Source organism: Bubalus kerabau, chromosome 1, assembly GCF_029407905.1.
Source record: "Bubalus kerabau isolate K-KA32 ecotype Philippines breed swamp buffalo chromosome 1, PCC_UOA_SB_1v2, whole genome shotgun sequence".
Classification (NCBI taxonomy): Eukaryota; Metazoa; Chordata; class Mammalia; order Artiodactyla; family Bovidae; genus Bubalus; species Bubalus kerabau.
In genome coordinates, this window is record NC_073624.1 from 230,326,054 (window position 1) to 230,353,476 (window position 27,423).

At 54.9% G+C, this 27,423-nt stretch overlaps 1 protein-coding gene across 2 annotated transcripts in view; it reads right to left on the bottom strand.

Moving 5' to 3' along the window:
* Window positions 1-1,706: 1,706 nt before the first annotated feature.
* The window catches only part of PDGFRB (platelet derived growth factor receptor beta), a 37,664-nt gene continuing 11,947 nt past the window's right edge, over window positions 1,707-27,423 (bottom strand). Inside the window, exons 2-24 of one of the 2 annotated variants that reach the window (XM_055558507.1) lie at window positions 25,286-25,385; window positions 23,079-23,124; window positions 21,655-21,978; window positions 20,863-21,129; window positions 20,021-20,148; window positions 19,734-19,905; window positions 18,954-19,146; window positions 18,165-18,280; window positions 16,680-16,803; window positions 16,062-16,273; window positions 13,671-13,765; window positions 12,622-12,754; window positions 11,981-12,085; window positions 11,532-11,642; window positions 10,362-10,521; window positions 9,185-9,345; window positions 8,532-8,650; window positions 8,171-8,293; window positions 7,292-7,403; window positions 6,772-6,871; window positions 6,126-6,231; window positions 5,032-5,264; window positions 1,707-3,741 (exon numbers count right to left, since the gene is read on the bottom strand). In XM_055558507.1, coding sequence (XP_055414482.1) covers window positions 3,564-3,741; window positions 5,032-5,264; window positions 6,126-6,231; window positions 6,772-6,871; window positions 7,292-7,403; window positions 8,171-8,293; window positions 8,532-8,650; window positions 9,185-9,345; window positions 10,362-10,521; window positions 11,532-11,642; window positions 11,981-12,085; window positions 12,622-12,754; window positions 13,671-13,765; window positions 16,062-16,273; window positions 16,680-16,803; window positions 18,165-18,280; window positions 18,954-19,146; window positions 19,734-19,905; window positions 20,021-20,148; window positions 20,863-21,129; window positions 21,655-21,978; window positions 23,079-23,124; window positions 25,286-25,288 — 3,321 coding nt within the window. In that variant the 5' untranslated portion in view covers window positions 25,289-25,385 and the 3' untranslated portion in view covers window positions 1,707-3,563. The remainder of the gene's footprint in view (window positions 3,742-5,031; window positions 5,265-6,125; window positions 6,232-6,771; window positions 6,872-7,291; window positions 7,404-8,170; window positions 8,294-8,531; window positions 8,651-9,184; window positions 9,346-10,361; window positions 10,522-11,531; window positions 11,643-11,980; window positions 12,086-12,621; window positions 12,755-13,670; window positions 13,766-16,061; window positions 16,274-16,679; window positions 16,804-18,164; window positions 18,281-18,953; window positions 19,147-19,733; window positions 19,906-20,020; window positions 20,149-20,862; window positions 21,130-21,654; window positions 21,979-23,078; window positions 23,125-25,285; window positions 25,386-27,423) is intronic. The other variant, XM_055558516.1, reaches the window with a different exon arrangement.

Genomic DNA, 27,423 nt, shown 5'->3' on the forward strand with positions numbered 1-27,423 from the left:
GTCTCTTAGCTCCTTCCTTCCCCCTAGCACTTTCTCTTGGGGACCCACAGCCCCAGAGGTCTGGAGTCAGGAGACAGGGGCTGGGACCCAGGCTTCCCTTCGCCCCTCCTGAGAGCTGACCCAGGTTTCGGCCAGGCCCAGGCACCCATCACCTCCCTGCTGTACCAACCTGACAACCCTAGGCAAGTCCCCACAACCTCTCCTGAACTGGTATCCCCTTGTAATACGGGTGGATGTGAAGGCAAACGGGAAGATGGTGCAGCAACAGGACATCCCTGGCAGAGGAGCGCTTCAGCAAGCGGCACCAGCACTGTGTCCTCCTCCCCTCTCTCCGTGGCGTCTTAGCTCCATCTACTTCTGGGCTAACCCACCCAAGACCCCATAAGGAGCAGGCTTGAGGTGAAGGGACCGAGGTCCCCTGACCTCCAGATAGAGGCTTTCCCAAAGACAAGGATAATCCCCATCTGGAATGTGGCTGTTTATTCTCTTTACAGGGCAGATCCGGGTGTGGCTCACTCATCTCCTACCACAGCCAGGGGAGATGGGGTCATGGGCTCCAAGGCCAGGACCCCTAGGCCCTGCAGCAGGGGAGGTGGGGCAGGGGGTTTCCCTGGGGGTGGCTCAGCTGCCCCTGAGTTGGCGGCTGGGCCCATGAGTCAGAGCTGCCCCACGTCGCTGTTCCTCTCCCCACTGGCAGCCACAGCCCCAGACTTCTGGAGGCAGTCCAGGGAGGCCTGTGGTTCTGAAAGGAGCTGCTAGTCTCCAGAAGGAAACTGGGATGCCCCATCCCCAGCTCAGACAGAGCAAGGAATGGCCGAGGTCACACAGTGAGGTGTGACAGGTCTCAGGCAGAACCCTGCTGCCCCCTCAGGTGACCCGTCCCAAAGGACCCAGGCAGGAGGCCCAGGACCTGCGTATTCTGCCCTCTGCCCCGGCAGCTCTATTGCCCTGGCCCCACTCTGCTGCCGGGTCTCCCTGGGCTGTCAAATAGAGCCTACAACCAGTACCGAGCTGGCCAGTGGACACCAAGATGCCTGGCTCGTGACAGCCCCACACACCACTAAGCTGCCACAGCCATGAGGGATGAGTCTGCACCCCTCTCCTAGCCTGGCAGACTCTGCTCTCAGAGCCACAGATAGGCCCCTGCTTCCCTCCCCTGGCCGTGCTGTGGCCACACTCACCCACAACTTCCTTACTTCTTCTTCTTCTCTCTCCTTCCTCCTCTCTGCTCCCTTGGGCACACTGTCTGTCTCCCTGCCCGTACCTGAGACCCGACCACCAGTCACCAGGGCCTGGGATCTGGGCTGTAGCGAATGCCTCTTATGAGCCACACCAGCTTGGATCTGGGTCACAGGTTGCAGGGAGGGTGGCTGGCTTAATGACCAAAGCCAAAGCACATGGCGGGGCAGGGCGGGGGTGGCAGTGGGGCTCAGGGCCCCCACCCAGAACCAAGCACTACGGCGCCAGAAGAGCCTTCTTCTTCCACAACCTGGAAAACCAAAGCCTGAGGTCCAGGTCCCCCAACTACCAGGGAAGAGCAGTGGGGCAGGGGGTGGGGAGTGTGAAAAACCCCATCTCACAAATGGAAGTGGACTTGAGCTGAGGGGTCACGTGGAGATCCTACGGCTGTGTGAGCCCGGCTGCCCCACCCCACTCCTGCCACCTCCCGGGCCCAGGGACCCACACCTGTGGGACATCACAAAGTCTGTGAGTGAGAAGCACCAGGTTTAATATTAAAATCTTTCTCTTAAAAAAGTACACAGAGAGGAAAATTTGATGGCGTACAAAATAGCACTTCTGTCATATAAATGTGTGTTAACGTGAGTCCTAAAAATACTTGTAAACCTAGGTGATTACATCTTTGGTACCGTAGTGAGAACCCATACCCTCTCCTTGACCAGGCTTTGGGGGTCCCAGGGCAGGGAGGTGCCAACCAATACAGGGGGCTGGTTCCCAGAGTCGCTGACCTTCCCTCACCCACCCACCCCCACCCCATCCAGCCCTTCCCCCGCCAGTGGTCCTGGCCACAGCCCTCACTCCCCAGGCCCCACCACTGCCCACTGGGCTGACAGAGGCATGAGGTGAGCACCCCTGGGCAGACAAAGCCATCTCCCACAGTTCCTTCCTCAGACTGGGGCAGCTGGAAGGTGGGAAGGCAACCCCCAAGTACCCACGTCTTGCAGCCCCTCCTCGGGTCCCCCCTCCAAGGCGTCTTGTCCTCTCACTGCCCGTCAGGTCTGCGGCACAGCCCTGGACAGCAGGTGCTGGAGTGGCGGGCTGCGCCAGGTGCTCCGATTTGCTGCCTGCTTCCTTTGCCCAGGACAGCTCCAGCCAGAGGCCATGTGGGTGCTGAAAGGGATCCCATGGTCTCCCCCCCGTCCCTTCTGGGGGCTTTCCAGGACACTGGCTATCACTTAGAGCCAGGGCCTGGGCAGCTGGCCTTTGGGGACCTGCCGGGGGCCTGGGGAAGGGGCCCAGTTCCTGAATGCCCGGAAGTGTGTGATGTGTGATTGGAGCCTCCCCAGGTCCCAGCTGATCCCAGGATAGAGGTGTGGAGTGTTTATCTTTGCTTCATCTGGGCAAGTGTACAACGCCTGGAATACTCTAGAATGTTAGTGCTGGCAGGGTACCAGAAGTCAGTGAGTCCAATTGCTCATTTTTCAACAAGGAAAACAGCCCCAGAGAGGGTGAAGGAATTCTCCAAGTTCTCTTAGCAGGTCCAATGCCATACTGGTCCACACATGCAGGCACCTGTTGCAAGCATGTCAACACACGCATCAGAGATGTGGGGCTCATCTGGCCCTGGAGACTCTGGTGAGTGGAGTAAGACTGGCAGTGATAAGAAAGAGGATCCCTGGACCCATGGGGCCAGGAAGACATGGACGCGGCATATTATGGGGAGGTGCACCCTAAGTGCCTGGGCCTGGGGCTACAGGCCAGGGTATCCTGTACTTGGCTCAGCCCCAGCATTAATTAAGCACAGAAGGCCCCAGACCAGCTTGGGCCTGGGAAAGCAAAGACTGGCACTGAGGGCAGGCGGCTTCTGGATGAGGCAACATTGTCCAAGGCCAGGCCCTAGCTCGGCCAGGAGTTGGAGATGCTAGGGTCCCTTCCCCAGCTCTTGGAGAAAAAAGTGCAAGGAGAGAGCTGCAGCTCCTTGAGGGGCAGCTGGCTGAACAGAAAAGAGTTAATCCACCACTTCACGAAACTTGAGGGTTCCATCCTCCACATCTGTCAGGCAGGGTGAGAATCCCAGACTGTGGGTTGCCAAGCCCATCGTTCCCATCTTACAGATGGGGAAACTGAGTCCCCTGGGAGAGCCCTGGCTCAGAGTCACAGGGGTGCTCCAGAGGCAGAGGACTGGTCACGGCTCCTCCAGCTCTCTTGCCTCCTAAGCCAGCCCGAGGGGTTGGGTATGATGTGCCGGGGGCAGAAGCCTTCCGGAAAGGGACAGCCGACGGGAGCAGCCTGGCTGACGGGAGGCCAGGCCCGGCCAGGCGGTGCAGGGTGCTGGGAGGTAGAGGGGAGCTTCGGGTAGGGCAGGGCAGGGTGGGGGCCAGCCCCTACAGGAAGCTTTCCTCCGCCTCGGCCCGAGGCCCGGGGCAGCTGGAATCCGGCGGCCACTTGGACTCTGGCTCCACCTGGGAGGCGGGCTGCGGCTCTGGCTCTGGCTCCTCTTGGGGTTCCAGGGGGCTGTCACAGGAGATGGTAGAGGAGGTGTTGACTTCATTCAGGGTGGAGCTAGAGGCGGGGAGGGCAAATGAATGAGAGGCTGGAGGGAACCTCAGTGAAAGAACAGCATTAACATAGAGCCTTCTATCTACCTGAGCTGGCTGCATGTGCCTTACACACTTTAGCTCACTAAAATCCTTGTAGAGATTACACGAGGCACGCGTCGTGAGGGAAGTGCAGCTCAGAGAGGTTATGTCACTTCCCTGCATCGCACAGTGGCTAAGTATAGGACTGGGGACTTACAGCAGATCTAGTTGACTCCAGAGTCCATTGCTCACTCATCAGTCTCCATCTCCCACATGCCTGAACGCATAATGACCTCATTCAATCCCTATAACAACCTCCAAATTGAAGTACTCCGACTGTTTTCATTTTGCAGACGAAGCAACTGAGGTTCAGAGAGGAGAAGCAGCTGGTCTGAAGGCTCAGAGCAGCCCCAGCATTCACACCCCAAGCTGTCTGAACTCAGCTGAACTCCTCTGTACACTGGCTGCTTGGAGCCTTGGAATATTAGCTTCTCAAACAGGGTGGGGAGGGCCTTCTAAGTCCTGTGTGTGCTCCTAGTGCATGTACAGAGATGGGCTCACAGCAAAGGGACCTGGCCGGGTCTCACTGCAGCGAGTGGCAGAAATACAGCTGGATCCGAGTTTGCAGCCCCAGCCATTTCGCCACAGGGTGGATCTTGTTTTGGGTGGAGGTCTGGCCACATGCGGAACATCTAGTCCAGGCGATAGCTGGCCTTCCTCCAAAACCCTCCCCTCATGCTGTAACTTCACATCCCAAGGCCAAAGAAAAGCATGAATCTTCTCCCCAGTGTGAATTTTGGCCTGAACTTCTGTAGACACCTCTGCCTCCTGGTTCCATGCTCCCTGGGGTCCTCAGGGCACGGTGCTGAAGGCCAGATCACAGGGTTGGGGATGACCACAGAGTAATACATGTGGTGCTAGGGATGCAAATTAGATTTTCCTTTTCCCTCCTTAGGGCTAAGTCACAGCCGAGAGAGGGGACAGAATAGATGGCTGTGGGGGTTCCTTTAAAGGAAACAGATACTTTGCATATACGTCCCAGGCCATTCTTTCTCTTACCAGCCTGCCATTTCCACCTGAGGTCATCAAAGGTCAAATGAGTTCCATTCTTTTTTCTATTCATTGGCAGGAATAAGTACTCAGCTGCGGTAACTCACTTCTAAGCCAAGTCTGATGGCATGAAGATACAGACTGACACACACATACAAAGACACACGTGTGCACACACACACTATGTACACTACTGCTTTGGGCTGCAGGTAGGAATAGCTACCTGGCAAGGCTGGGGGAACCCTCCAGTGGGCCCTCATCAGCAACCTCAGGTTTGGGGTCAGGCAGGGGGATGATGTAGTCATTGTCCCCCTCGTTGGGCTGCACAGCAGTATAGAGGACGGAGCTGGTGTCCAGAGGAGATCGGAGGCCATTGAAGCCAGGCAAGCGGGCTTGGGACCGAAGGATGGCTGGGTGGTCGCTCCTCAGAAACTCCTCATCCACCTGCTGGTACTTCTGTTCAGGGGGCAGGAAGAATCCAAGATAGAGGGAGGGTCAGACCAGAAACGACTTCAGGGATCATCTAACACGTAGATTCGGAGCCAGCCCTTCCAGCATTATGTAAATAAGGTCCCTGGTGCTCAGAGAGGAAGGAGAATTGCCCAAAGCCACTAAGTTACCCTCCTCCCTGGCCTTTTACCAGACAAGGTGAGCTGAGGGTCACCTGGGGAGGGGTCAGTACTCAGACCAGCACCCGTGACCCTAACTCTTCCCTGCTTCAGGGGAGACAGGCGTGGGCTCTCTGCCTGCCATGGCCTCCTTCGCTGGGGCCTGTTTCCCTCACTACTGGTCCTGGACCCGTAACCTGACGTGGCTGGGAGTGGGCTGAGGAATGGACTGAGGGAAAGGGCTGTGTCTGGACAAAGGATACATGCATCCCCCTCGCACTAGCTTTGCGGTGGGGCAGGGGACGGTTTTAATGCCCCGCTGGCAACATCTGCCGTGTACGAGCCTGCCACAGGGTCTAGGCAGTCAGGCCCTTAGTAGCCATTGCGTCTGGGATTGTTCAGACTTGGGACGGAGGCCCAGGGTTTGGTCTGGTTGCAAAGGCAAGTGGAAGGATGCAGGATGAGGGGGCAATAGGCTCCCTGCCTCCAGTTTAAATTAATCAGCTTCCAAGTAGGATTTCACTTTAAGAAATTCTGTACTGCTAAAATAAACTACACTCACATCACTTATTAGCACCAACAGGGAAACAGGCCCAGAGAGGGGAAAGGATTGTCCCCAAACACCAGTGTGTCGTAGTGAGCCTTGCACCCTGTGTCTATTTCTGCACTGGTGCGCTCCAGTCCCCACCCCCACCCTGCCTCAGCGTACCTTTTTGTAGCCCTCACCCAGCAGTCTCTCGAGAAGCAGCACCAGCTGGGAGAAGGGGGGCCGGATCTCGAACTTCTCTTCCCAGCACTTCTGCATGATCTCGTAGCTGGGGAAAGGGGCAGAGGGGTCAGGGCCTGCCACCTCCCACGACAAAGTGAGGAATAAATAAAAAGAGGTGGGAAGGGAGGAGGGGAGGGGTCTCCCCTTTACTGCTCCGGCATGTTCCCTTGAGAAGCCCCTTCTTCACCTTCAGTTCAGTGCTTCCATGGGGTTGGCCGCACCTTGGCGAGCACATGACTGGGTCTGGCCAGTAGGGGTTCATCCCCTCAGCCCAGTGGCTGGTTCTGGATGGGCCTGTGACCCTAGCAGAGCCCTTGACAACCACCTCTGGGCCTTTTGCTGCAACTATGGTGAAAGCAGCCAGGCCGAAGCCATTTGGATGCTGCCAGCCTGAAAGTAAGGCTAACGTGAAGGAGAACAGAGCCCCAGGGTAGAACAAGAGGCTGTGGATGATGTCTGTGAACAACGGGATCCGGCTAAACCTAATTTTTCTACATCTCTTAACTAATCTATTTTTATCTTAAGCTGGTAAAGTTAGATATGTATTGTCTGCACCCCCAAATATCTTCCCAGATGCTCCACTCACATCTCGTCAGAGGCATGGGCAGGCTGGGCCATGCGGTAGCCCCTCTTGATGGCATTGTAGAACTGCTCGTTCATGGGCAGCTCTGGGTACGGGGTGCCACCTGTTAGGGAGCAGAGACAAGAGACACAGGCTCAGGGGTGCTGGGAAAGCAGCAGGAATCCTCTCCTACAGGACAGGGAGAGGCACACCAGCCCAGGCACTGGTGAGGGTATCTTGGCTTTGGCACTGGGAAATGTGGGCTCCCTCACAGGCTCTGGACACAGACTGAATCCCTCCCCGGAATCAGAACCAGAGAACACCAGAGCCAGGCTTCTTGACGTCACTGTCCAAGTCCATCTATGCTGAGATGCAGAGGTAAGGAGATCCAGACGGCAAGACACTTTGCCGAGGTCACACAGTAACAAGAACAGAGCAGAGCTTCTGAGCCCTGTCCCACCACCCCCCTAGGATGGAGGTGTGGGCACTCAGGGTGGACGCTGTGCCGTGTGCGGGTGAGCGCTGGAGGACGAAGGAAGCATACCCAGCGTGAAGATCTCCCAGAGCAGGATGCCGAAGGACCACACGTCGCTCAGCGTAGTGTAGAGGCTGTTGAAGATGCTCTCGGGGGCCATCCACTTCAGAGGCAGGAAGGTCTGTGGGAAGGCAGAGGCTGCTGAGTGCAAGGAGGGGCTGAGCCCCACTCTGCACCTGGGGGGCAGGAGGAGGTCCGGCAGTCCCCACCTCAGCTGTTTCTCACTTCCTGGCCCCCAGGGCCCATCACTGCCGATACACGGTTCCCACACCCATCCCAATGCTGGTTAGTCAGAGGATCAGGAGGCTGAGTTTCTCTTCTCACAAGCTGGGGACACGGCAACCCCTGTCTGTGAGGAAGAGCCCCAGGGTCTGAGACTCCTCGGGGAGCAGGATCCCTTTCCTGACCGCAGTAGAGGCCCCTGTGGGGGGAGGCAGGGATGTGCAGAGGTGTCCCCCAGCTCTCATCCTAGCTGCCTTCCATCTCTGGAGCCTAGTGTCCCTCCAGTTCTGTCCCTGTGTGGAAAGTGGGGACATGAGTGCGAGGCAGGATGGTCACCTTTTATCCGAGTACCACCTGCCACTCACTCATCTGGGCTTCTTCCTCTGCCTGCCATCACTGCTGAGAAGCGCATTTGGCCTGCTCCCTATCCATTCCAGCTTTACAGCTGGCCCCTTGGCCTCTGCCATGCCCAGCAAATCTGAGCCCTTGGCCCACCCCCCAGGTCTGGGCATCTCACCCCCATCCCCACCCCCTCCCCATGCACAGCTGGTGGCTCCCCTTCCTGTCCCTACACACAGGGCCAGGCAGGCAGAGCCCACGAGGACCCTGTCCTGACTTCCCATGAGCCAAAGCCACATGAACCATGATGATGGTGAAGGCACTCACGCTGCCCTTGGAGATGTAGTTCGAGTCCCGCATGATGTCACGAGCCAGGCCAAAGTCGCAGATCTTGACCAGCTTGCCCTCACAGATGAGCACGTTCCTGGCTGCCAGGTCTCGGTGGACGCACTGGGGACAGAGGGGATGGGAGCGAGACTGTGGGGCAATTGTGGGGAAAGGCTCTCCAGGTTGAGGGCTTTATGAAAAATACATGGCTGGTCAGGTGTGAGGGGCCACCAGGTGTGAGGGCGTTGGCCATCCTCAGCCACCAGAGGGATGCTGTATGGGTCACATACTTGGAGGACCCTGGCTGGTCAGGGGACCCCCCTCCCCAGGACCCCACTCTGCTCACTGTGACTACACATACATTCTTGGACGCCAGGAACTCCATGCCATTGGCCACCTGGTAGCTGAAGCCCACAAGATCCGTGTAGCTAAGCACTGGGGACTCGTTGATCAAAGTCACCCGGCAAGTCCTCTCAGGAGCTAGAGAAGAGCAGAAGGACATCTTGAGTCTCCCCAGGGCCACAGAACCCTGGCCTCTGGCTTGTAGAGGCTGGATGGCCCAGAGAGGAGTCTCCTGATCCTCTAAGGCTTCCCCAAAAGGAAAACAATTTCCAAATATCTCTTAAATTTTCTGACTTCCAAAAAAAACTTTTGGTATTAGCCCTGGGCCACTTTTACTTAGCCTAGCCTGCCTGCTCCTCAGGGCACTAGCCAGCCTGGGGCCTGCTCTGAGCAGACCACTCTTTCCTGAGGCCCCAGCAGGTCAGGCATCCCCTCCAACCCAAGCTCCTCTCCTCCCTGAAGGCTGTGTGCACATTTCTTGACCCAAAAACAGGGGTTGAAATTGGGGTTCCTCCACATAGCAGCTTTGGGCAGGTGGCAGGCCTCAGTTTCTGCATCTATGAAATGGGCACAAGGCCACCTTCCTGGCAGGGTTGTTGCCACACTGGGTGGAGGAAAGGGTTTGGAAAGAATGCATGACAACACAGGTGTGAGGACCCTGTGTGCACCCACCAGAGGGGACGTAGTTATCATAAGGAGCCATGTAGTTCGAGGACTCGATGTCTGCGTATTTGACATCTCCTTTCATGTCCAGCATGGGCACATAGTCCACCGACTCGTCCTTGCTCATGTCCATGTAGCCGCCATCGCTCTCCCCAGGCAGTGACACGTGGCTGGGGGCAGAGGAGCATCACAGAGGCAGTTGCACAGGCTCTCCCCGCTCATCCCCCTCCTGCCCCTCTGCTCACCACTGGGGCCAGAAAGTCCCTGTCACTTATGCATTTCTTCTCTCCCTCACTCAAGCATCCTCCACTCACAATCTGTCACAATATGAACGACCATGTAGTGAGCCCTTCCAGCCAACCTCAGACCCATTCTGAGCTGGGCACTGGGGCTGCCAAGATGATGATAAGACCTAGGTTGTGTCCTCAGAGAACTCATGCCTAGGGCAATTCCAGTACCCAAAGAAAGGGTCACAGGAAGGACACTGTCCAGCCATGAGGCCCTGCAAGTGGGCAGTGAATCACCTGAATGCCTCTGCCCGCAGCATCAGCTCTCCAGAGAGCTGTGGGACCAAGTACACATGTGTCTCTAGGGGGAGAAAAAATACTGGAAGGAAACCAATCAAAATGTTGAAGAGAACATGGATGAATTTTAACATCTTTTAATGCTATTCTTAACTGACTCTTGCCTCTGAAATAGACAAGTATTGCTTTTGCAATCAGCAAGAGAGAAAAGAAATGTTATTTTTGGACAACAAGAAGAAAGAGGATAGCTACCCTGGAGGTACTGGAGAGACTGCTGTGTGGAGGAGGGGGAAGGCTGCAGCAAGGGAGGAGTAGAGTGGAGAGCGCTACAGTGAGGGTCAACCTGGATCAGGAGGGTCCCAGGTGCTCCCCAGTGATGGAGAGACAATGATGTGTGTTTGGTGAGAGGTCAAAGGGGGTCACATCTGCGGAGTGCTCAGCGCAGGCCTGCCTCACTCCTACAATCAGCAGGTGGCAGCTACCATCATCACCACTGCTATTGCCATGCCCACCTCTAGGGTGGCCGAGGGGGCCAGGCTGCAGGCTGGCTCTAGGAGCGGCTCTGCCCACCCTGGCCTCAACTTCCTGTCCTGGACAAGGAGGGGTGAGCAGGTGCTCCTCAGGGCTCCCCACCGACTCAGGCCCCAGCCTCCCTGCGGTACCTAGGCAGAGGGAGCCCGACAGGCAGGGCGTTGCTGTAGAGCTCGGCGCTGGGTGGGCGGCGCTTGTCTGAGCAGCGCTGCAGGAAGGTGTGCTTGTTGCGGTGCAGGTAGTCCACCAGGTCGCCATAACGGCAGTACTCGGTGATGATGTAGATGGGCCCTGCAGAAGGACAGGCTCAGGGACAGTCCCAGGGCAGGGGGTGGGGTGGGGTCAGGCTTCCGGTCAGAGCCCTGAGGCTAACGACAGGCTGCATGTGGAACAGCAAACAGGCTCAGGCCCCAGGCAAACCTGGATTTTCCTGGCTGTGAGCAAGGCAGTCTCCCTGAGCCTTACTATCCTCATCTACCAGATGGGGCTAGTAATGCCCACCCCAAAGAATCTCATGAGTATTCATGAGGTAATGCCTTTGGTTAGCTCAGCTCAGCGCTTGGCAAACTGCAAGCACAGGGTTAGCTGTTGTTGATGAAGCTGAAATTTGAGCCCAGGATATAAAGCAAACCAAGGCAACTGATTATTACCAGGTTACTGTTTAAATTCAAGCACAATGCATTGACTTGGCAGTTTGAAGATACTGGTGGAATCAAACATTTTGAAATGTGTGACCACTGCAGACAAAAATTGGTCTACGTACACACTGTACTTCTGTATTTTGTTTTGGTTGCACAATACTGAGGAAAATCCCAAATCTCACAACAAGCAGCTGCAAATAGTGATAACTTTTTTTTTTGCAGCCTAACTTGTAATTAGAGTTTCAAATAAACACACTCAGCTGGAGAGACCTTGCTTATTCTACGTTCCGAGTGAAAGCAGCTCTGAGTGAGCAAGCCGGCTGGTGGTCTCCAGAGGAAGGGCTCATTTCAATGTCTCATGAGCTGTTACTTATTACCCTTTTTAAAATCGACTGTGACAAGTTTTAAACGTCAGAGAACTCCTTGATTTGGAAACTGCTAGGAATGGTGACCTGAAGAGTGCTTTGGTCTTGGAGGTGATGTGATTTTGTGACTTGCTAATCTGACACACATCTGGCTCTGTGAAGTGAGGGCACTGGACTGGGTAGGCACGGACCCTCCAGTGAGAGTGTCCTGTTGTCCTTGGACTGAGGAGGGGGCAGGGAGGGGCCAGGCCTTGGCCACTGGCACTTCCCAGAATCCTCTGGGAGTGGGTTGTACCTCCTTTAGTGCAGGCGCCCAGCAGGTTGACCACGTTCAGGTGGGGCCCAAGGTGACTCATGATCTTCAGCTCTGACATGAGGGCTTGCTTCTCACTGCTGCGGGCTGTGGCTGAGGGAGAGAGAGGACCTTAGGCCTGGCCCAGTCACAGAGGTCTCACTGGAGCCTATTCTGGCTCCTCTGCCCCAGTCTGTGCTGTTAGACCCAGGTGGTCAAGGGTGGTGAGGACCCACAGGCAGAAGAAAGGAAAAAGGGTGGGCGGGGAGGCTCCTGGAGGAGGGGGCAGGGTGAGGAAGCCTCTTTCCCAAAGTAGAATCGGGAGTGCTGCTGGCTGTGGTGTGCCTGTACTTCTGTGCCCAGAGAATCAGCACAAGGCCTGCTCTGGGAGTGCCTGAATGTGCGGGGGAGGTGGGGGTGAGGGGAGAAAGGGGCGGGGTCCCAGGACTCACATTTCAGCATCTTCACAGCCACTTTCATGGTGGCCTGAGAATGGCTCAGGCCGTGAGCCGTGGCCTCCACCACCTGCCCAAAGGCCCCGGAGCCCAGGGTGCGTCCTAGGAAAGAGATGATCTCTCAGCTGCTGACCCATGAAGAATCTCAACATGTATGCTCTCTGAGGTCAGGTTAGACATCCCTCAAGCTACCCTGGACTTAAGGTGTTTCTCCCATGAAGGCTCCTAAAATCACAGTGCTTTGCAGTCCTTCCTGGTCTCACCTAAGTCCTGCCTGCTTTCTGGTCCCTCTTTAGTCCCAGGAAAACCTCTCCCCCAGAGGGGAGCACAGCTTCTCCGTACCCTCTCAGCCTCTCCAGCTGCACTAAGCACAGGCCTGGCACTCATTAATACTTCCTCTCTCTCCACAAAGTGGTTTCATCTCACAGCATCTCTGGATCATAGAACATAAAGGCTAGAGGGTCTCAAGGGGATCATCTTACCCCCATTGTACAGAGGGTAGGGCCTGAGGGCCAGAGAAGGCAAGACATCAGCCCTAGGTCTCAAGCCAATCATGGCAAGGCTGGGCCCAGATGTCAGACAGTGTTTCCACCAGCCTCAAGTCCCCAGACTGCCAGTTGAGGCCTCCTTGGACTGACCGAGCACAAGCTGGTCCCGTGGCAGCTCCCAGGTGGAGTCGTAGGGCAGCTGCATAGGGTCCACATAGATGTACTCATGGCCATCAGAGCTCACAGATTCGATCACTTTCCATCGGATTTCATAACGTGGCTTCTGCAGGATCAAGATCAGGGATGGATCATCAGAGGGGGACCACTAGGTCCAGCTCCTTATGAAACAGATGAGGCAAGAAAAACTGAAGCCCAGAAAAGATTATCTGAAGTCATACAGTAGATCTGAAGTCATACAGCAAGTTATCAATAGAGCCAAGGCCTTTATGGGCTCCATGGGAACAGATGTAAGGAGGAGGTGGCAGAGAAGCAGCTGACAGCTGAGCAGCAGGCTCATCAGAACCTCCTCACCAGCTTCTCCCCAAACCCCAGTTGCTCTTCAGATGCGAGTAGAGGAGCACATAGCCTTGGAAAGTGACACGAGGCAGGGACACTCTACTGGATGTGGATGGCCCCTCCCCATGCCGGGTCAGTCACAGTGGGAATCTCAGAAAGATATAACCCTAGAATGTTGAAATCACAGGATGCTGGAATCACAGGATTGGAATCTTAGAATGACAGAATCGAGTGCAGCAATCCTATGGAAGAATCATGGAATGGGGAAACCACAGTACAGACCATTGAAATGACAGATTAGCGGGATTAGAATGCCTTTCAGTAGAATCCTAGGAGTGTGGGTGAGAGTTGGAAGAATGCTGGAACCCAGACAGTCCACCTTGAAGGTCTCGTGCCTTGTGGCTAGGATGGACAGACGTGATGCCCGAGCAAGATGCTGGGTGGGGAGTGGGGTGCACTGCAGAGTCGGAGCACTCCAGATGATCTGGACCAGGCCCATGTGGGTCCAGGCTGCTGGGGTTGGAGGTAGCTCAGACACCCCGCATCACTTTACATCATTTTATCACCTGAGCTCCATGCTGGGCCCCAGACACGGCCAGATCCTGCAGCACTAGAGGATGGCAGAGGTCCATGCGAAAAAATGGTGTGCCACTCTGAACCCATTAGGCAAAGGCGGGGCTTACCTTCTGCCAGAGCATGATGAGGATAATGAGGGAGATGATCGTGAGGACCACCAAGGCCAGGATGGCCGAGATCACCACCACCTTGAAGGGCAGGGCTGGACGCAGAGATGAGAGATGCTTATGAACAAACAGGGCATTTGGTAGCTCCCCTCCCTGCAACCTACCTCTGGTACCACAAAACCCCTCTGCCCATCCTGCCCAGAATGGAACCAGCCCCATCCCCTCTTTGGCCTACGATGTCAGACCTTCAGCCTTTCCCTTCTGGGCCACACCTCCAGCCTCACCCTAAATACTCCACGCCCTACAGTAACTCCCCCTGGATCACCACTGGCCTCCATATCCCCTCAGCCCTTTCCAGGGTCAGTCTGTCCTGTCTGCCACAGGTCCAGATTGAATACAAGCTCCTGAGAGCAGGGCTGTGGTTCACCTTTCCTCTGAATCTAGGCCCTCATGGGGGCTTGTCACAGCTAGGACAGAGGCCAATGGATACAATAACTGAACTCCCATAGCCTGAGGCATACAGACTCCAGAAAGGAGCCTGTTTCCCCTCCCCCCCACCCGCAGTGATGGCAATCGTAAAGCAGACTGAGGAAGGGGCCAGGCAATGGGTAACCATGCAGGGCCAACTCTGGGCCCCCAAGCCCTGAGTCTCCTCTACTCTCAAAGCCTCAGCCTCTTTGCTGCACATACCCACTTCTTCCCACTCCCTCCTCATTCAGCCAGACCCTCATCACCCCTGTCCTGCCCCTCTGGCCACCCATGAAGTTCCTTGGGAACTCCCTCCCTCCTTCCCTGTCCCCCACAGGCCCTTTTCTGCTCCCTAGAGAGCTCTAGGGAGCCTACATCTTCTAGGGAGCTATCTCTGAGCAAAAAGAGAGGACTTCACCCAGCCATGACAGTTCCCCCGTCAGATGGCACACAAAAGCTTTACTTCTGCCTTGCTCAGAGTTAGTTGGTAGGTGCCCACTTGCTCAGGAATATGAATGTATGTGTAGGAGTATGGATGAGATAAGGCATTAAAACCTCCACCCATCCCACCACAGGGCAGGGGAAGGCAGGTCTGTATAAAGAAGTATCTACTTATACAAGCCCAAATACCTACCTAAGTGCCGGCATAAGTGTGTCCAAAACACCTTGTACAACCTTCATAGCTCTGCTCACACTGGCTTCTGGCTTCTCTTGTAGTCTCCTCCCCTTAAATACCTCCTCCCCCAACCCCTAAATACATACAAACTCTGTTCTCCAACCACGTTGATTTCTTTAATTGCTCTGAATTCACTTTGCCTCTGGGCTTTTAAACAGGCTATTCCCTCTGACTGGAGCACCATTCCCCACTAGGCTAACTCCTAATTATCTTTCAGATATTGGCCTAAAGCTTCATTTCACCAGGATACTTTTCTGAATCCCATAGATGGGGATGGAGCTCCTTCTCCCTCCAGGCTTTCCGCCCAGAAGCTGACCCTCACAGTGAGGCTGCCTAGCTCTTTGTCTGCATTCTTTCTGGACCATGGGCACTAGGAGGACAGGCAGGGCTGGGCTTTCTCCAGAGAGAAGCTGAGACCCTGTGACTATTTACTGGATGAGGAAACGGGTGCATAAATGAAGTTTATGCATACAGGTCCATGTACGCACTGGGACTGGCAGGTAGCAAAAGCATCTGGGCACCGTAGTGACTGTTCACATGGGTGAGAATTATGCATGGATGTGTACCTACTACCAGACATGCAAGGCACAGCAAGCATATATGTGGGGGATTGGGTTGCACACTTTCGCTGAAAGGTGTGCTGCATCTCCATGCTTACAGACACGCATTATGCCAGTGTGCACACTGCACAGGGGTTGTACATGCACTGTTTGCCACTTATATGGGGATTGTGTACCACATATACACACCTACAGACATACACTTGTGGGTTTACATATCTGCCCAGGGATTGGGCTGCTCATGTATGTGGTTTACAAACATATACTTACTGGGTTTACACCCACAAATAAGCGTGTGTACATGCTTACAGACACATGCTCAAGCTTTATGCATGTATGTGAGGATGAGACATTCTTCACTACCTGCTTTACAAATCTACACTTGGAGGGTTTACACCAATGTCCAAGGATCAGGCATGCTCAAGTACACATATATACAATGTACATACATAAGGAGATAGAGTTGTTCGTAGTCATGGTTTACACACATACACTCGTGGATGTACACACGTGTGCCAATATTGTGCTGTTGTGTAAGCGCATGGGAACATACACTCGCAGCGCTCCTGAGTGCCCTGGCCCTGCCAACTCTGGCCTGCCATGGGCATACAGACGCAGACCCAAGTATAGCAGGGCGGAAGTGGAGGTGAGGGGTCGCCAAGGGGCCACAGAGGATGGAGGACTCACAATGCGGCACCACGGTGACCTCCTGCACGTCGTAGCCCAGCAGGTTGTGCAGCGTGCAGCGCACGGACAGCGGCTGATCCACGTGGCGCAGGCGCAGTGTGCTCACCACCTCGAACTCCTGCTCCTCCGCCCAGTACGTCACATTCGTCTCTAGCTGGCTCTCCTCCTCGGAACTGTTCCCCAGCGGCGTGGGCGGCAGCTCCCGCGGACACCTGCCGAGAACCGGCCAGGTCGACATCCAGTCCCTTCCCACCCTACACGGGCGGGAAAACTGAGGCCATAAGCAGGCAGCGCCACTGTGTGGTGGTGGAAGGAAGCCGGGCCTGTCTAGTTCTTTTTTCCCACTGCCTGCTCCTTAGTGGGTTCCTCATGTGATCTCTCGACTGACCAGCAGGGGCGCTCCTACCCTAGAATTGGGAACCCTGGATTGCAAAATCCGCTCCGGAAAAGCGACAGTTTAGATCATGCAGAGCATCTCCAAGAAGCCATGTCTTCTAGACTACGGCTCTAGCCCGGAACAGTGTTCCCAGAGGAAGGTTCCAGACTAGATGACTTTCACTGAGTCCATCTAGTTAGCTGTGGGTACCCTGGGAAACTGAGGCTTGGGGGTCTGCTCACCTTTTGAGGTCACTGCAGGTAGACCAGGTGAGGTGTGGCTGGGGCATGCCGCGGCCGCGACAACGAACTGTCTGCTCCCCATTGGCAGGGTGGCTCTCGCTCAGCTCCAGCACCCGGACAGGCACTGCATGGAGAGGGAGCAGGCAGAGAGGTGGAGAGGTCAGAACAGACTGTCAGTGAGCAAGGCCCTCAGGGAAGGCTTGGTCCAGAGTCTGCCTTGGCGGAAGGGCGGGGGGGGGGGGGGGGGGGCGGGGGGGACTGCAGACTGCAGGTGAACATTAAATACCAGGACTCACCGTGTGAAAACTGACAGATTCCCCTTCTGGGTACTTCAAAGGCAATGACTGTAGGGTGCTAGTCTGTCTTTAACACCTAAGATTTTCTAATCTTCGCTTTTAACAAAGAGAGGGCAAGCCTCGGATCAGAGTCCTGGACCAGCAAGAACATGGAGCCAAGATTTAATAGCATTTTTTTTTTTGTTTTCTCAGAGTTTATTTTAGTGGTTGCTTTATATTTATGACATGTGATGCTGATTTTCCATCTACAATGGAGAGGTTCAATTTTCAGTCAAAATAAATTTATTTTTAGGAAGTTAGTCCACAAAACATTAAGTCATTATCGTGTCATTTCTCTGCTCAAAACCCTGCAGTGGCTTTTCATTTCAGTCACAGTAAAAGCCAAACTCCATAGTCTAGCCCATGAGGGCCTAGACTATCTATCCTCCCATGGGCCCCCAACTGCCAACCTCAGCTCTGATCTCATCTCCCACCATTCAAGGTCATCTCTGACCTCATCTGCACCGCTTATCTCTCACTCTATTCTGGCCACACAAGCCTTTCAATGTTGCCTTCGTACTGCCTGGTGTGCCCTTTTCCCAAATAGCCACTTGGCTAATGCCCTCACCTTCTCCAAGTCTTCACACAAATGTCATCTCCATGCAGTCAACCCTGACCATGCTATTGAAACTGTAGCTTTCCTCACTCCCCAGTCCGCAGGACTCTCTATCCTCCTTACCTAGCTTTTATTGTTTTCTTTCACAGCACTTGTTTGTACCTGGCTTGCTGGTTTTTTCCCCCACTACTGAATGTTTTTCTTCCTCCCACTAAGATGCAAGCTCTACCATGGCAGGGCCTCAAGAACTTTGAATGGACTGGCATAGTGTAGCTGCTCAATAAATATCTAATTAGTAGTATAGTGTAAGTGGTGTGTGAGAAGGAAAAATCATGGCACTGGGACATGAATGCCTGAGGTTTTGCAAACACCAGTCTAGTGCAATGACTTTCTTTTAAAGCTGGGGAAACTGAAGCCCAAAGAGGGGATGTGCATACAGCAGTGGTCAGTGTTGGAGCCTGGTCTAGAATCCAGCCCTCTGAGTCCTGGAATCCCTCTTCTGCTCCTCCTCTGGGTGAATGGCCAGTGTAGGAATGGAGAGAGAATAGAGGTGGGAGGGTCAGGGGAAGGAAAGCAGGGGGGAAGGCTCCTCACCATTGACCTGCAGCTGGAAGGACAGCTGGGCTTCAGCATCCTCATGGAAGGCCCGCATGGTGTAGTAGCCAGCCTCAGCCACCTTCACCCGCACCAGTGTCAGCTCTGACACATACCTGAGGAGGACAGGCCAGGGGACCAGCTGTCAGAGCTGGGAGAACTCTTACAAGCCCCCACCTTTCTTGTAAAGATATGAAAAACAAGGCCCAGGGAGTAGAAGGGGATTGCCGAGGTCACATGGCTGTCAGTAGCCGTGCCAGGACTTTTGGATCCCCACCCATAGGCAGCTCCAGTGAGCCAAGAGGGAGGGTTAGGAGGATTGGGGTGGAGGGCATGGTGGAGGGGAAGCACTATGTCTGTTCCTCCGCATTTCATCCCTTTCAGAAAGGCCTGAACTGCCTTATTCTAACATACAGCACCTCAGGTCAGCCTCAGGGCCACATTCTTGCATAGGTGGCAGTGGCCTGCCTGGCCCTTTTCCCTAGCCATCCTGTCTTTTTCTCCAGGGCTGCTTCCTGCTGGCTCCACCCATCACAAGAACAACTAAACATCTGGGTGGTCATCTGACCAGCATCTGTTTTCCCCTCTAGAGAGGAAACTCTAGGAAGGATGGAACTGTCTGGTTCTATTCTAGGCAGTGCCCCCAGTGCCTGGCACCGTGGCCTGGCAGGGTGCCTGTCACGTAGTAGGCTCTCAGGAAAGATGGGCCTCGATAGGTCTTAAGGCTGTGGGCTGCCTGGCGGCTGCAGAAAACAATAATTATAACAGAGTGGACAGTCAGCTGCTCACCGAGTCTCAGACACATTGCGCGTGGACAGCACGATCTCGCCGGCGCTGGAGTCACCCAGGGTTCGGTTGTCCTTGAACCACATGACAGTGGGTGGCGGGTAGGCCTCAAACACCACCTGCAGTGTCCGGCTACGGTGGAGCTCGGCGAATTGTACAGGGTCTAGCTCTCCCAGCAGCCGCACATAGCCGTTCTCTGCAAGGGGCAGCCGTCGGGGGTGGGGCTGTGCCCTGAGCCAATAGGGCAGCACCTCCTGGGGGCGGGGCTCATGGGGCGGGGCATCAGCTGTACACCCAAGGAGCCCAGCATTCTGGAGGCGGGGCTTCAGGCTTTAGGAACGGAACCTGAGCCTGGGGGTTCAGGTTGGGACTGGGATGGACTGGAGCAGGAACCAAATTTGAGTCTGATATTGGATTGGGGGCAGGGTTCAAGATTGGGACTAGAGTTGCAGTGCTCTTTAGGTGTGTTCTGTCTCATGATTGTGGCTGAGATGAATTATAGCCTGCTTCAATTTGGGGATGGGGCAGCCTGGGGCTGGAACGGCAGTAGGGATTTAGAAATCGGGTTGACGCTAGGGTTCTGGCTAGCTGGGAAGTCTAGGTTGGGATTAGGACTGGATTTGAAGCTGATACTGTGCTTTGGTTGGGTTGATCCTGGAAATGGGGCTTTGGTTGGCACTGAGGCTTGAGCTGGATTAGAACATGGCTGACAGTACCCCAGGGCTGTGACAAGGTCTGGGTCCAGTTCAGAATGAAGGCTGGGGCTAAGCTCAAGGCACTCACCGACCACGGTGACATTGATAGCCTTTTCATCACGATGGTCGCTCACGCTTTCTGATACATTGCAGATGTAGGTCCCTGAGTCTCCCAGCTCAGCACTGGGGATATGCAGGATAGAACGTATGTGGGGCATTTCAAAGAGGAAGTCAGTCACTGGCTCCACCAGGCGCCCACTCTGTAGAGACAGTTGGGGCAAGCCCCCCACATCAGAAAAGGTCCAGGAAGTCAGGCTATAAGCTGAAATATCCCTCCCTGCCTGACCCTTCCTCTAACCTGTGGCCTGGCATTACCTCCATGCGTGGGTATGTCCACTCGAAGTTGACCACCTCATTCCCGGTCACAATGCACATGATGGTGATATTCTCCCCTTGGCGGACCACAGTCTGCACTGCATTCACTGAGACATTGATGGATGACACTGGTGGAAAGAGATTGGTTTAGGGCTGAAGAAGTCACCACCAACATCAGCTTAGGGATGGGGTCAGGGTCCACAGAGGGAGGGCATGACTGGTGTGTGGAAGATTCATTCTTTCGACAAATATTTATTAAATACCTACTATATGCCAAGTACTATTCTAGGCACTAGGGCTTTAGCAGGAAATACAACAGACAAAATTCCTGTCCTCATGAAACTGGCATTCTAGAATGTTTTGAAATCAAAGTACTCTCTGGGCACCTAAGTACAAAAGAAACTTACTGAGCACAACCAGGTACTCTCCATCTTTTATTTAATCTTCACAATAATCCCCCTAGATAAATGGTCTGTATTATCCCTATTTTACAGAGGAAGAAGCAGACTCTGAGAGATTATTTGCCTTGTGCAAAGTCACTCAGATGGGAAGTGGCAGAGCTGGGATTCAAATCCCACTGGTTGAAAGCCTGTGCCTTTGCCTCCCACAGTGTATACAGCCCAGCTCCACCACTAATGCTTCCCATGACCTTTGGCATACTTCATCCTCTTTCTGAGCCTCAGTTTTCTCATCTGTAAAATAGGGTAACACACCTGCCTTCAATAGCTGTAGTGAGAATCCAGTGAAAATGGAATTGCACACTTGATAATCTGAAAAGGTCTTTCCCTCTGTGGAGGGTCATACTTGCCTCAGCTGAGCACCAGGCCAGAAAGGGGGCTCACCCTGGAGGCTGTAGACATGGTAGGCATCGGAATCCACCTCCCTGTCCCCGATGGTGGTTTTGCAGATGTAGGTCTTGTCCTCAAAGGTACCAGAGAAGCCACGTTGAGGATCATAGGCTATGGGCAGGGGGACATCCACCTTCTTCTCGTGCAGCATCACCACCAGCCTCGGATCTGTCACTCGGCATGGGATTGTGGTCTCAGTTATTTCCGTGAGAAAGATGAATAGCTCCTCAGGGTCGACAGGGAGGAAGCCCACAGAAGGATCTGCCAGAGGCAGGGCCAAGAATGTGAGTCAGAGGAGCTGGGTTTCTGGCTCTTCCCTGATTTGCTCTGTCACCTTGAACAAGTCTCTTCCCTCTCTGCCCCTCAGTCTACCTTCTACAGAAGAAGCATGCTCTCAGAGGTCCCTTCTAGCTTTAGCATTTGATATGGACAGCATCAGCCTGAGAAAGAAGATAAGTCACAAGCTGAAGGACAGCTGGTACCTGGAGCTTGGAAAATGGGAAGATGGGATGTGGAGGCCAAGGGGGTGCATATTGGAACCAGCTGAGAATGCAGCATTCTTGGGAACCAGGAATGGGGTGGGCTGGCAGACAGCAGACAAATATCTAGACCCAGGGGTGGGAGTGGACATACTCCTGGACTGAGCCGGGCTGGATTCCCTGGTTCATCTGCATTTCTGAGATGGCTATGTTTCACCATCTCAGTAGAGCGCTCTCTGAGCTTCCCCCAGATGCCTGCAGCTGAGAAGGGCAGGAGAGGAGTAGCGCACTGGCCAGGGGTCCTCACCTGGTACAAAGATGTACAGCCGTTTTCGCTCACTGGCCTCCAGCCCATGGGAGCCTTTGTAGCCACAGACGTATTCTCCTGTGTCTAGTCCAGTGACATTGACCAGTGTCAGCACGCTGGAGAATGTGCCGTCCTGGGTCTTGGTCATTTCCTGTGGGGGTTTCTGGGACATCCGTTCCCATACCACTGGAGCTGGGCCCGAGCAGGTCAGAACAAAGGTGCTGGAGAGGTTGAGGACAAGTTCTGGCCCTGGGGGTATGATGACCAGGCTCCAGGAGGCCTGTGGTCCCAGCAGAAACAGCAGGGGCAGCAATAGCACCTGGCCTTTGGGAGAGGAGGCATCAGATGTCAGGGCACAAGAGCAATAGCACCTCTTTCCATAGCTGACCCTGAGGAACACACCTCCCTAATCCACAGAAAACAGAGACTGGAACCCATGGTTCTGAGACCTGCTTGCCCAGGGTCTAGTCCCCAGGGACTCCTGGCCTCCTGCTCTCAGTGCCTAGAGACCCCCAGCCTTGCAGTCCTTCTGCAGTGCGGCATTCAGGCTGCAGGCATGTTCTCTCAAAGACATCAGGAAATCCTTGGGAAGCAATTCCCAGGCCTCCAGTTCCTGCATTACTTCCCAGGTCACTTTCTGAGCCTCTTCCCTGCAGCTGCCCCAGCTGCCCAGGTTGTACCCAAAGCCCAGAGATGGCCCTGCTTGGGGAGGTGTTGGCCAACATAGTCCAGAGTGGGGCAGATCAGGTCAGGAAAGAGACTGAGGCCCCTGGAGGCTGAAGGGTGCTGGGGATGTCGAGTGATTGGTTTTCCCTCTGCTTGCTGATGCCCTGGGGAAGGATGCTGTAGGCCTTGTGCCCAGCCTCAGCAGCTGAAAACCCTGGAGGTGAAAATAAGCACCCATTTAGATGGATGGGTGCTCAGCCAGTGGGTCAGTCATCCTTGGGTGAACCTTTGGCTGGCCACTGATTGCCTGGTCAGCATTGATTGCTTGAAAAAGCCCACCCAGACTTGGGAGCTCACAGCCAATGAGGGGTCCATGAATAGGAGGGGAGTCCCTCACCAGAACCAGACAGGCCAGACTGATATCAGTAAGTGCTGATAAGAGATGGGAGACCAGAATGACTGCTAGGGAAGAGGGTGGGGACAGTTGGTGAGGGGACATGGGGTATGGAGGGCCAAACCAAGGATTTGAGCTGATGGCTCTGGACAGGCAGAGGTCCACTGAAGTTTCTGAGCTGAGGGGTGGACAGTGGGAGCAGGCCTCCACTGAGACCCACTAGAAAGGCAGGGAACTGAAGCTCAAGAGCAGAGCAGCGCCCCTGGGCTCCCAGGTCCTGGTGCTAGCATAAACCACCCTGCCAGCTTCAGGGTCCTACCTAGAGGTTCCCCAGGGCCCCCTATCCCTGCCCAAGCCTACCTACCTTTGAGGACAGCAGCTCGCATGGCGCTCGGAAGCCGCATGGTATCCTGCAAAGGTAAACAGGAGTCAGGGCTCAGAGTAGCCAGAGGCAGTGCCATAGCCCATCTTTGCCCTGGGTCCTGTCGAGTAAGCCCCAGCTTGAGCCACCCAGCCCCTGGATCCATTAGGCTAAAGTCAAAGACTACCCATACTCCACACCAAGAAGGCACTCATGCCCAAGGGGCTTCTTCCCCTGAATTGGGCCAAGTCTTGGGGTGCTGGACCTTGCTTTGACTCTGCCTCTACTTCTTTGATGGCCTTGACTGAACCCCCCGCTTCTCCTTGGGTACGTATGGTGGGGGTGGGGTCTTGGCCTGGATGGTGTTCAGGGGCCCACCGGCTCTAACAGCCTGTCCTCCGGGTGACAGTTCCAATACCAGGCTCTTATCTGCCAGGACAAATATTTAGGAAAGTGTGATGAAAGGCCTGAGGGAGAGGGAGGGGGTGAGCCAGAACCCAGAGAACTCCCACAGTTCCACAAGCACAACAGGAAATGGAGGCGGCTATGGGAAGGGAAGCGGGGGAGTGGGGCTGTGGAATGTGGGGGGCGCCCCCCACGCCTGGCCCCCTTAACTCAGCCCCAGGCTGCACAGGGAGGCCCAGGGGGAGGGGCCAGGGGCTGGACCCAGAGGAGGCCTCACCACACAGCACAGCATCCTTGCAAACTACTGAATCCAAGCCCCCTCACCCCCACCTTCAGTGTCCAGATGGGGAGAATGAGGCTTTAAGAGGGGAAGAAGTTTGCCCAGGGTTACATGGCAGAGCTTGTTCTGGAGTGAGACAAAGTGACTGGAACGATGGGGTAGAAAGACAAAGACTCAGAGATACAGACAGGAATCACCCAGTGATGGAGGCAGAAAGAGAAACAGGGACACAGAGGGAGACAGATTGGACTACATGGGTCTTCACCCTCTCCCTGCCCTTGGCAGCCCCATCCGAGGATCCAAAATAACCAGCAATACCCAGGTTTGCAAAGTTCTGACCGCAGTATCAACAGGAAGGAGGCCAGAAGTGGGTGGGGGTCCTAGGGCAAGAAATGTGGGAGAGACCAGGCGATAAGGAGACAAGAAAGCCTGGTGCCTTCCCTGAGTGGCTGCCCAGCCTGGGCTGGCTCCTAAGCCCATGCCAGATTGCTCCCACTCCACCCTCATCTCATCTCTTTTAGTTTGCAATCCAGGGCTAGGATCTGAGTTGGAGCCCCAGCAGGGCTACCTCCTGCACCATCACATTTCAGTGTCCAGCTGTGGAGCTCTGTCTCCAGCTCTCAAAAAAAAAGGACGATGGCAAGTGGCTCACTTGCAGGGCTGTGTTTACACATTCAGGATGGGACACAGGCAAGGGCCTGGACTGGGGACTGCCGGTCTCAGCTCTCTGCTCAGCACCCTAAGAACTCCCTGTATAAATCTGCTCTCCTCTTCTTCTTTCTCCCCGTCCCTTCAGACCAGCCTTCCTGAGAGCCCCCTCCCCTCTGCCAAATGCTTTAGACTCAAAGCCCAGCCATGCTGAGGCCGCAACCCCAGCGCCCCCCACCCACCCCTCCTGCCGCAGCCCTCCAGCTGGTTGCCAGACCTCTTCCGGCAGGACGAAGCAGCGCCACAATGGAGCCAGCAGCCCCCACGGAGGCCTATCTGCCCCTTAGTGGGTGCCTCTCTGGATCCCCCCTTCCTGCTAGAGATCTCAGCCAAAGAAAATCATTAGCAGTGGAGGCTGGGGGAAGGGGTCATTTCAGCCTCCTTGCCCATCCCCTCCCCACCTCTCTGGCTGGCCACACTGTTTATTATTCTAAAGGAGGAATTTGGTCGGCTGGCCTGGAGATGGGAGGTCATGACAACTAGGACTGGCCTGGCTCTGGAAGGCTGTGTGCTAGGCCCCTGGGTGAGCAGTCCCTGACCCTGGCTCCTCTCTGCTAGACCTGGGGCTCAGGGGGATTAGAGTCCCTGAGGCTCTGAGCTGGGAGGGGCCTTCTTGAACAGGCAGCAGAGACCTACAGACAGACAGTCATGGCCCAGTCACATCAAAAAGGCAGAATCAGGCTGCAGAGAGAGGATGGGATGGACAAAGGAGCTCAGGGAGAGTGGAGACACCTTAAGGAGAGTATAGATGATCAGGGATCTTGAACTGGCTTCTCCCTCCATGAAATGAGCTCTTCACATGGGACTTCAGACCTACCATGAGACTGAGTCTCCAGCCCTCTCTGGGAGTCAGTTTCTCCTTCCATACAGGGAAAGGTTTGGATGGATCATCTCAGAGAGCCGGCCTTGCTCTAACACTGCCAGAGAGAAGGTTCTAGTCACTATTATTCTTGCCGGGGTGGCCTGGGGACATGGGGTTGTTGATGAGAGGAAAGGCAACATTCCTGAGGCTGGAGCAAAATGAGCGTCCATAACCCATTTTCATTCCATGGATTCACTTCCCTAACCACTTGGTCCCAGATTTGCTGTGTGTACTTTGACAAATTCTTTCCCTCTCTGGGCTTCTGTTTTTCAGGTGACTTCCAGACAAATAAACAGGTAATATGGCCCTCTGGAGGTGACAGTGGAAGTGTGGCATGGGCAACAAGCTGGTGGATTGGGAAGAACCAGACTGAGGACTGGGACCCAACCTCCTGGGCCATCTTGGATGACTCCTTGACACCTCCAGTTGTCTACCCAATGCCTACAGACTTCTGTGCTTCCCAGAGGTTGTAAGTTTGCAGCCAACCCCAGAAAGGCCCAGGTGGCTGAAATAGGGGAAGAGGGCCTGCCTGCGACCACTTCTCTTCTTCAGGGGCAGGACTGCTTTCCAGGGAGGAGCCACCTGGGACAAAGTGGGTGTCATAGGGAGGAGGAATCCCCTTCCTACCACACTCTCCTGCCTCAGAAGGCCCTTGGAGCACAGAGAGGGAGAGGAACCTCAGAGATCTCCCCTTTGTTTGTAAGGCGAGTGCTGTGTGGGACGTTCTCATGAGTCTTCCTATTTTGGCTCGGTTGGGGGTACAGAGATCCACAGATGGGATAATTGCCCAGCTCTTCACAGTGAGTCAGAGGTACCCCCTCAGTCCAGGGTATGACCTCAAGTCCAGAGGAACAAGTGTGCTTGAGGATTCCTCCTCAGAGCCTCAGCCCTGCTCGTACAAGCCTCCACTCCTTTCCCACCGCCTTAATCTAAATAAATCCAGTCCATCTTGGCCACATCCGCTAGCAGCAGCTTCCCTCCCTCAGGGTCCCAAGGCTCCCACGACACAGGCAGGCTGGGGAGGGGGGCCTGCACGGCTGCCAGTGGGGGAAGCTCACACACGGAGAGCACGTGCACACAGCACAGGCTCCTGCCTACGCGCTTGCTCACGCACTGCTCTGAAACACAGGGCAGCAGGCCCTGTGTGTGCCCAGCCCGCACACCGGCACCAGACATGCGCAAGCCCACACGTGCATGCATGCAGCTCCACCGCGCCTGCAGCACCACCTCGGGGCTCTCCCACGTGCCCATGTGAGGTGCACACATGCAGGTTAAATCACACGTGTACTTAGCACAAGCAAAGCTATGCACATACAACATGCATAGAGCATGTGCCCATGGGACCCCAAACTCACCTGAACACACATGCACACATGGGCACAGACAAGCCACAAAGTCAGCGTGTGCTGTGCACTTACTGCGCCAGGTACTATCCTGAGCACTTGACGTAGACTGACTCACTTGATCCTCAGACAACACTATGAGGTAGATAGATACAAGGATCACCCTGTTTTAGATGGGGAGACTGAGGCAGGGAGTGCTTATTTACTTGCCTCAGAGCACAGAGCAGAGACTGAGCCGAGGCAGATGGCTCTGCCGTCACAACTGTGTTTACTGGGCTTGGCTGTTCCAACGTCAGTGGGCACTGGTGGAAACAGACAGGACTGAGATTTAGCCAGCCCAGAATGACAGGACGTGGTGACTGGATGTAGAGGGGCTGGAGAAAGAGGTATCCTAAGTGAGCCCCACTCCTATTTCTGGCTTGGAGTACTTAGCGGGCAGGAATGTGTCTGTGCTGGAGGCACAATATCTTTTTCTGAGATGAGAATGAGGAAGAACAGAAAGAGTGGGAGCTGGCCCTGAGCTGGTTTTAGGATTTGGAGGGGATGTGGGTACCTGAGGGGGCAGGGGGACACTCAGTCTGGAGGCAAGGATCAGGCTGGGCAAAAATAGCAGTGAGATGGGGATGGGAGGAAGCCCTGCTTCACAGAGGAGGGGTGCTTGAGGCCTGCAGTCTCGGGCCAGGGATGCTCTGAATAAACAAGATGCCAGAGGGAGGGGGAGGCCTGGCCTTGGGGTCACGGGGTTAGAGT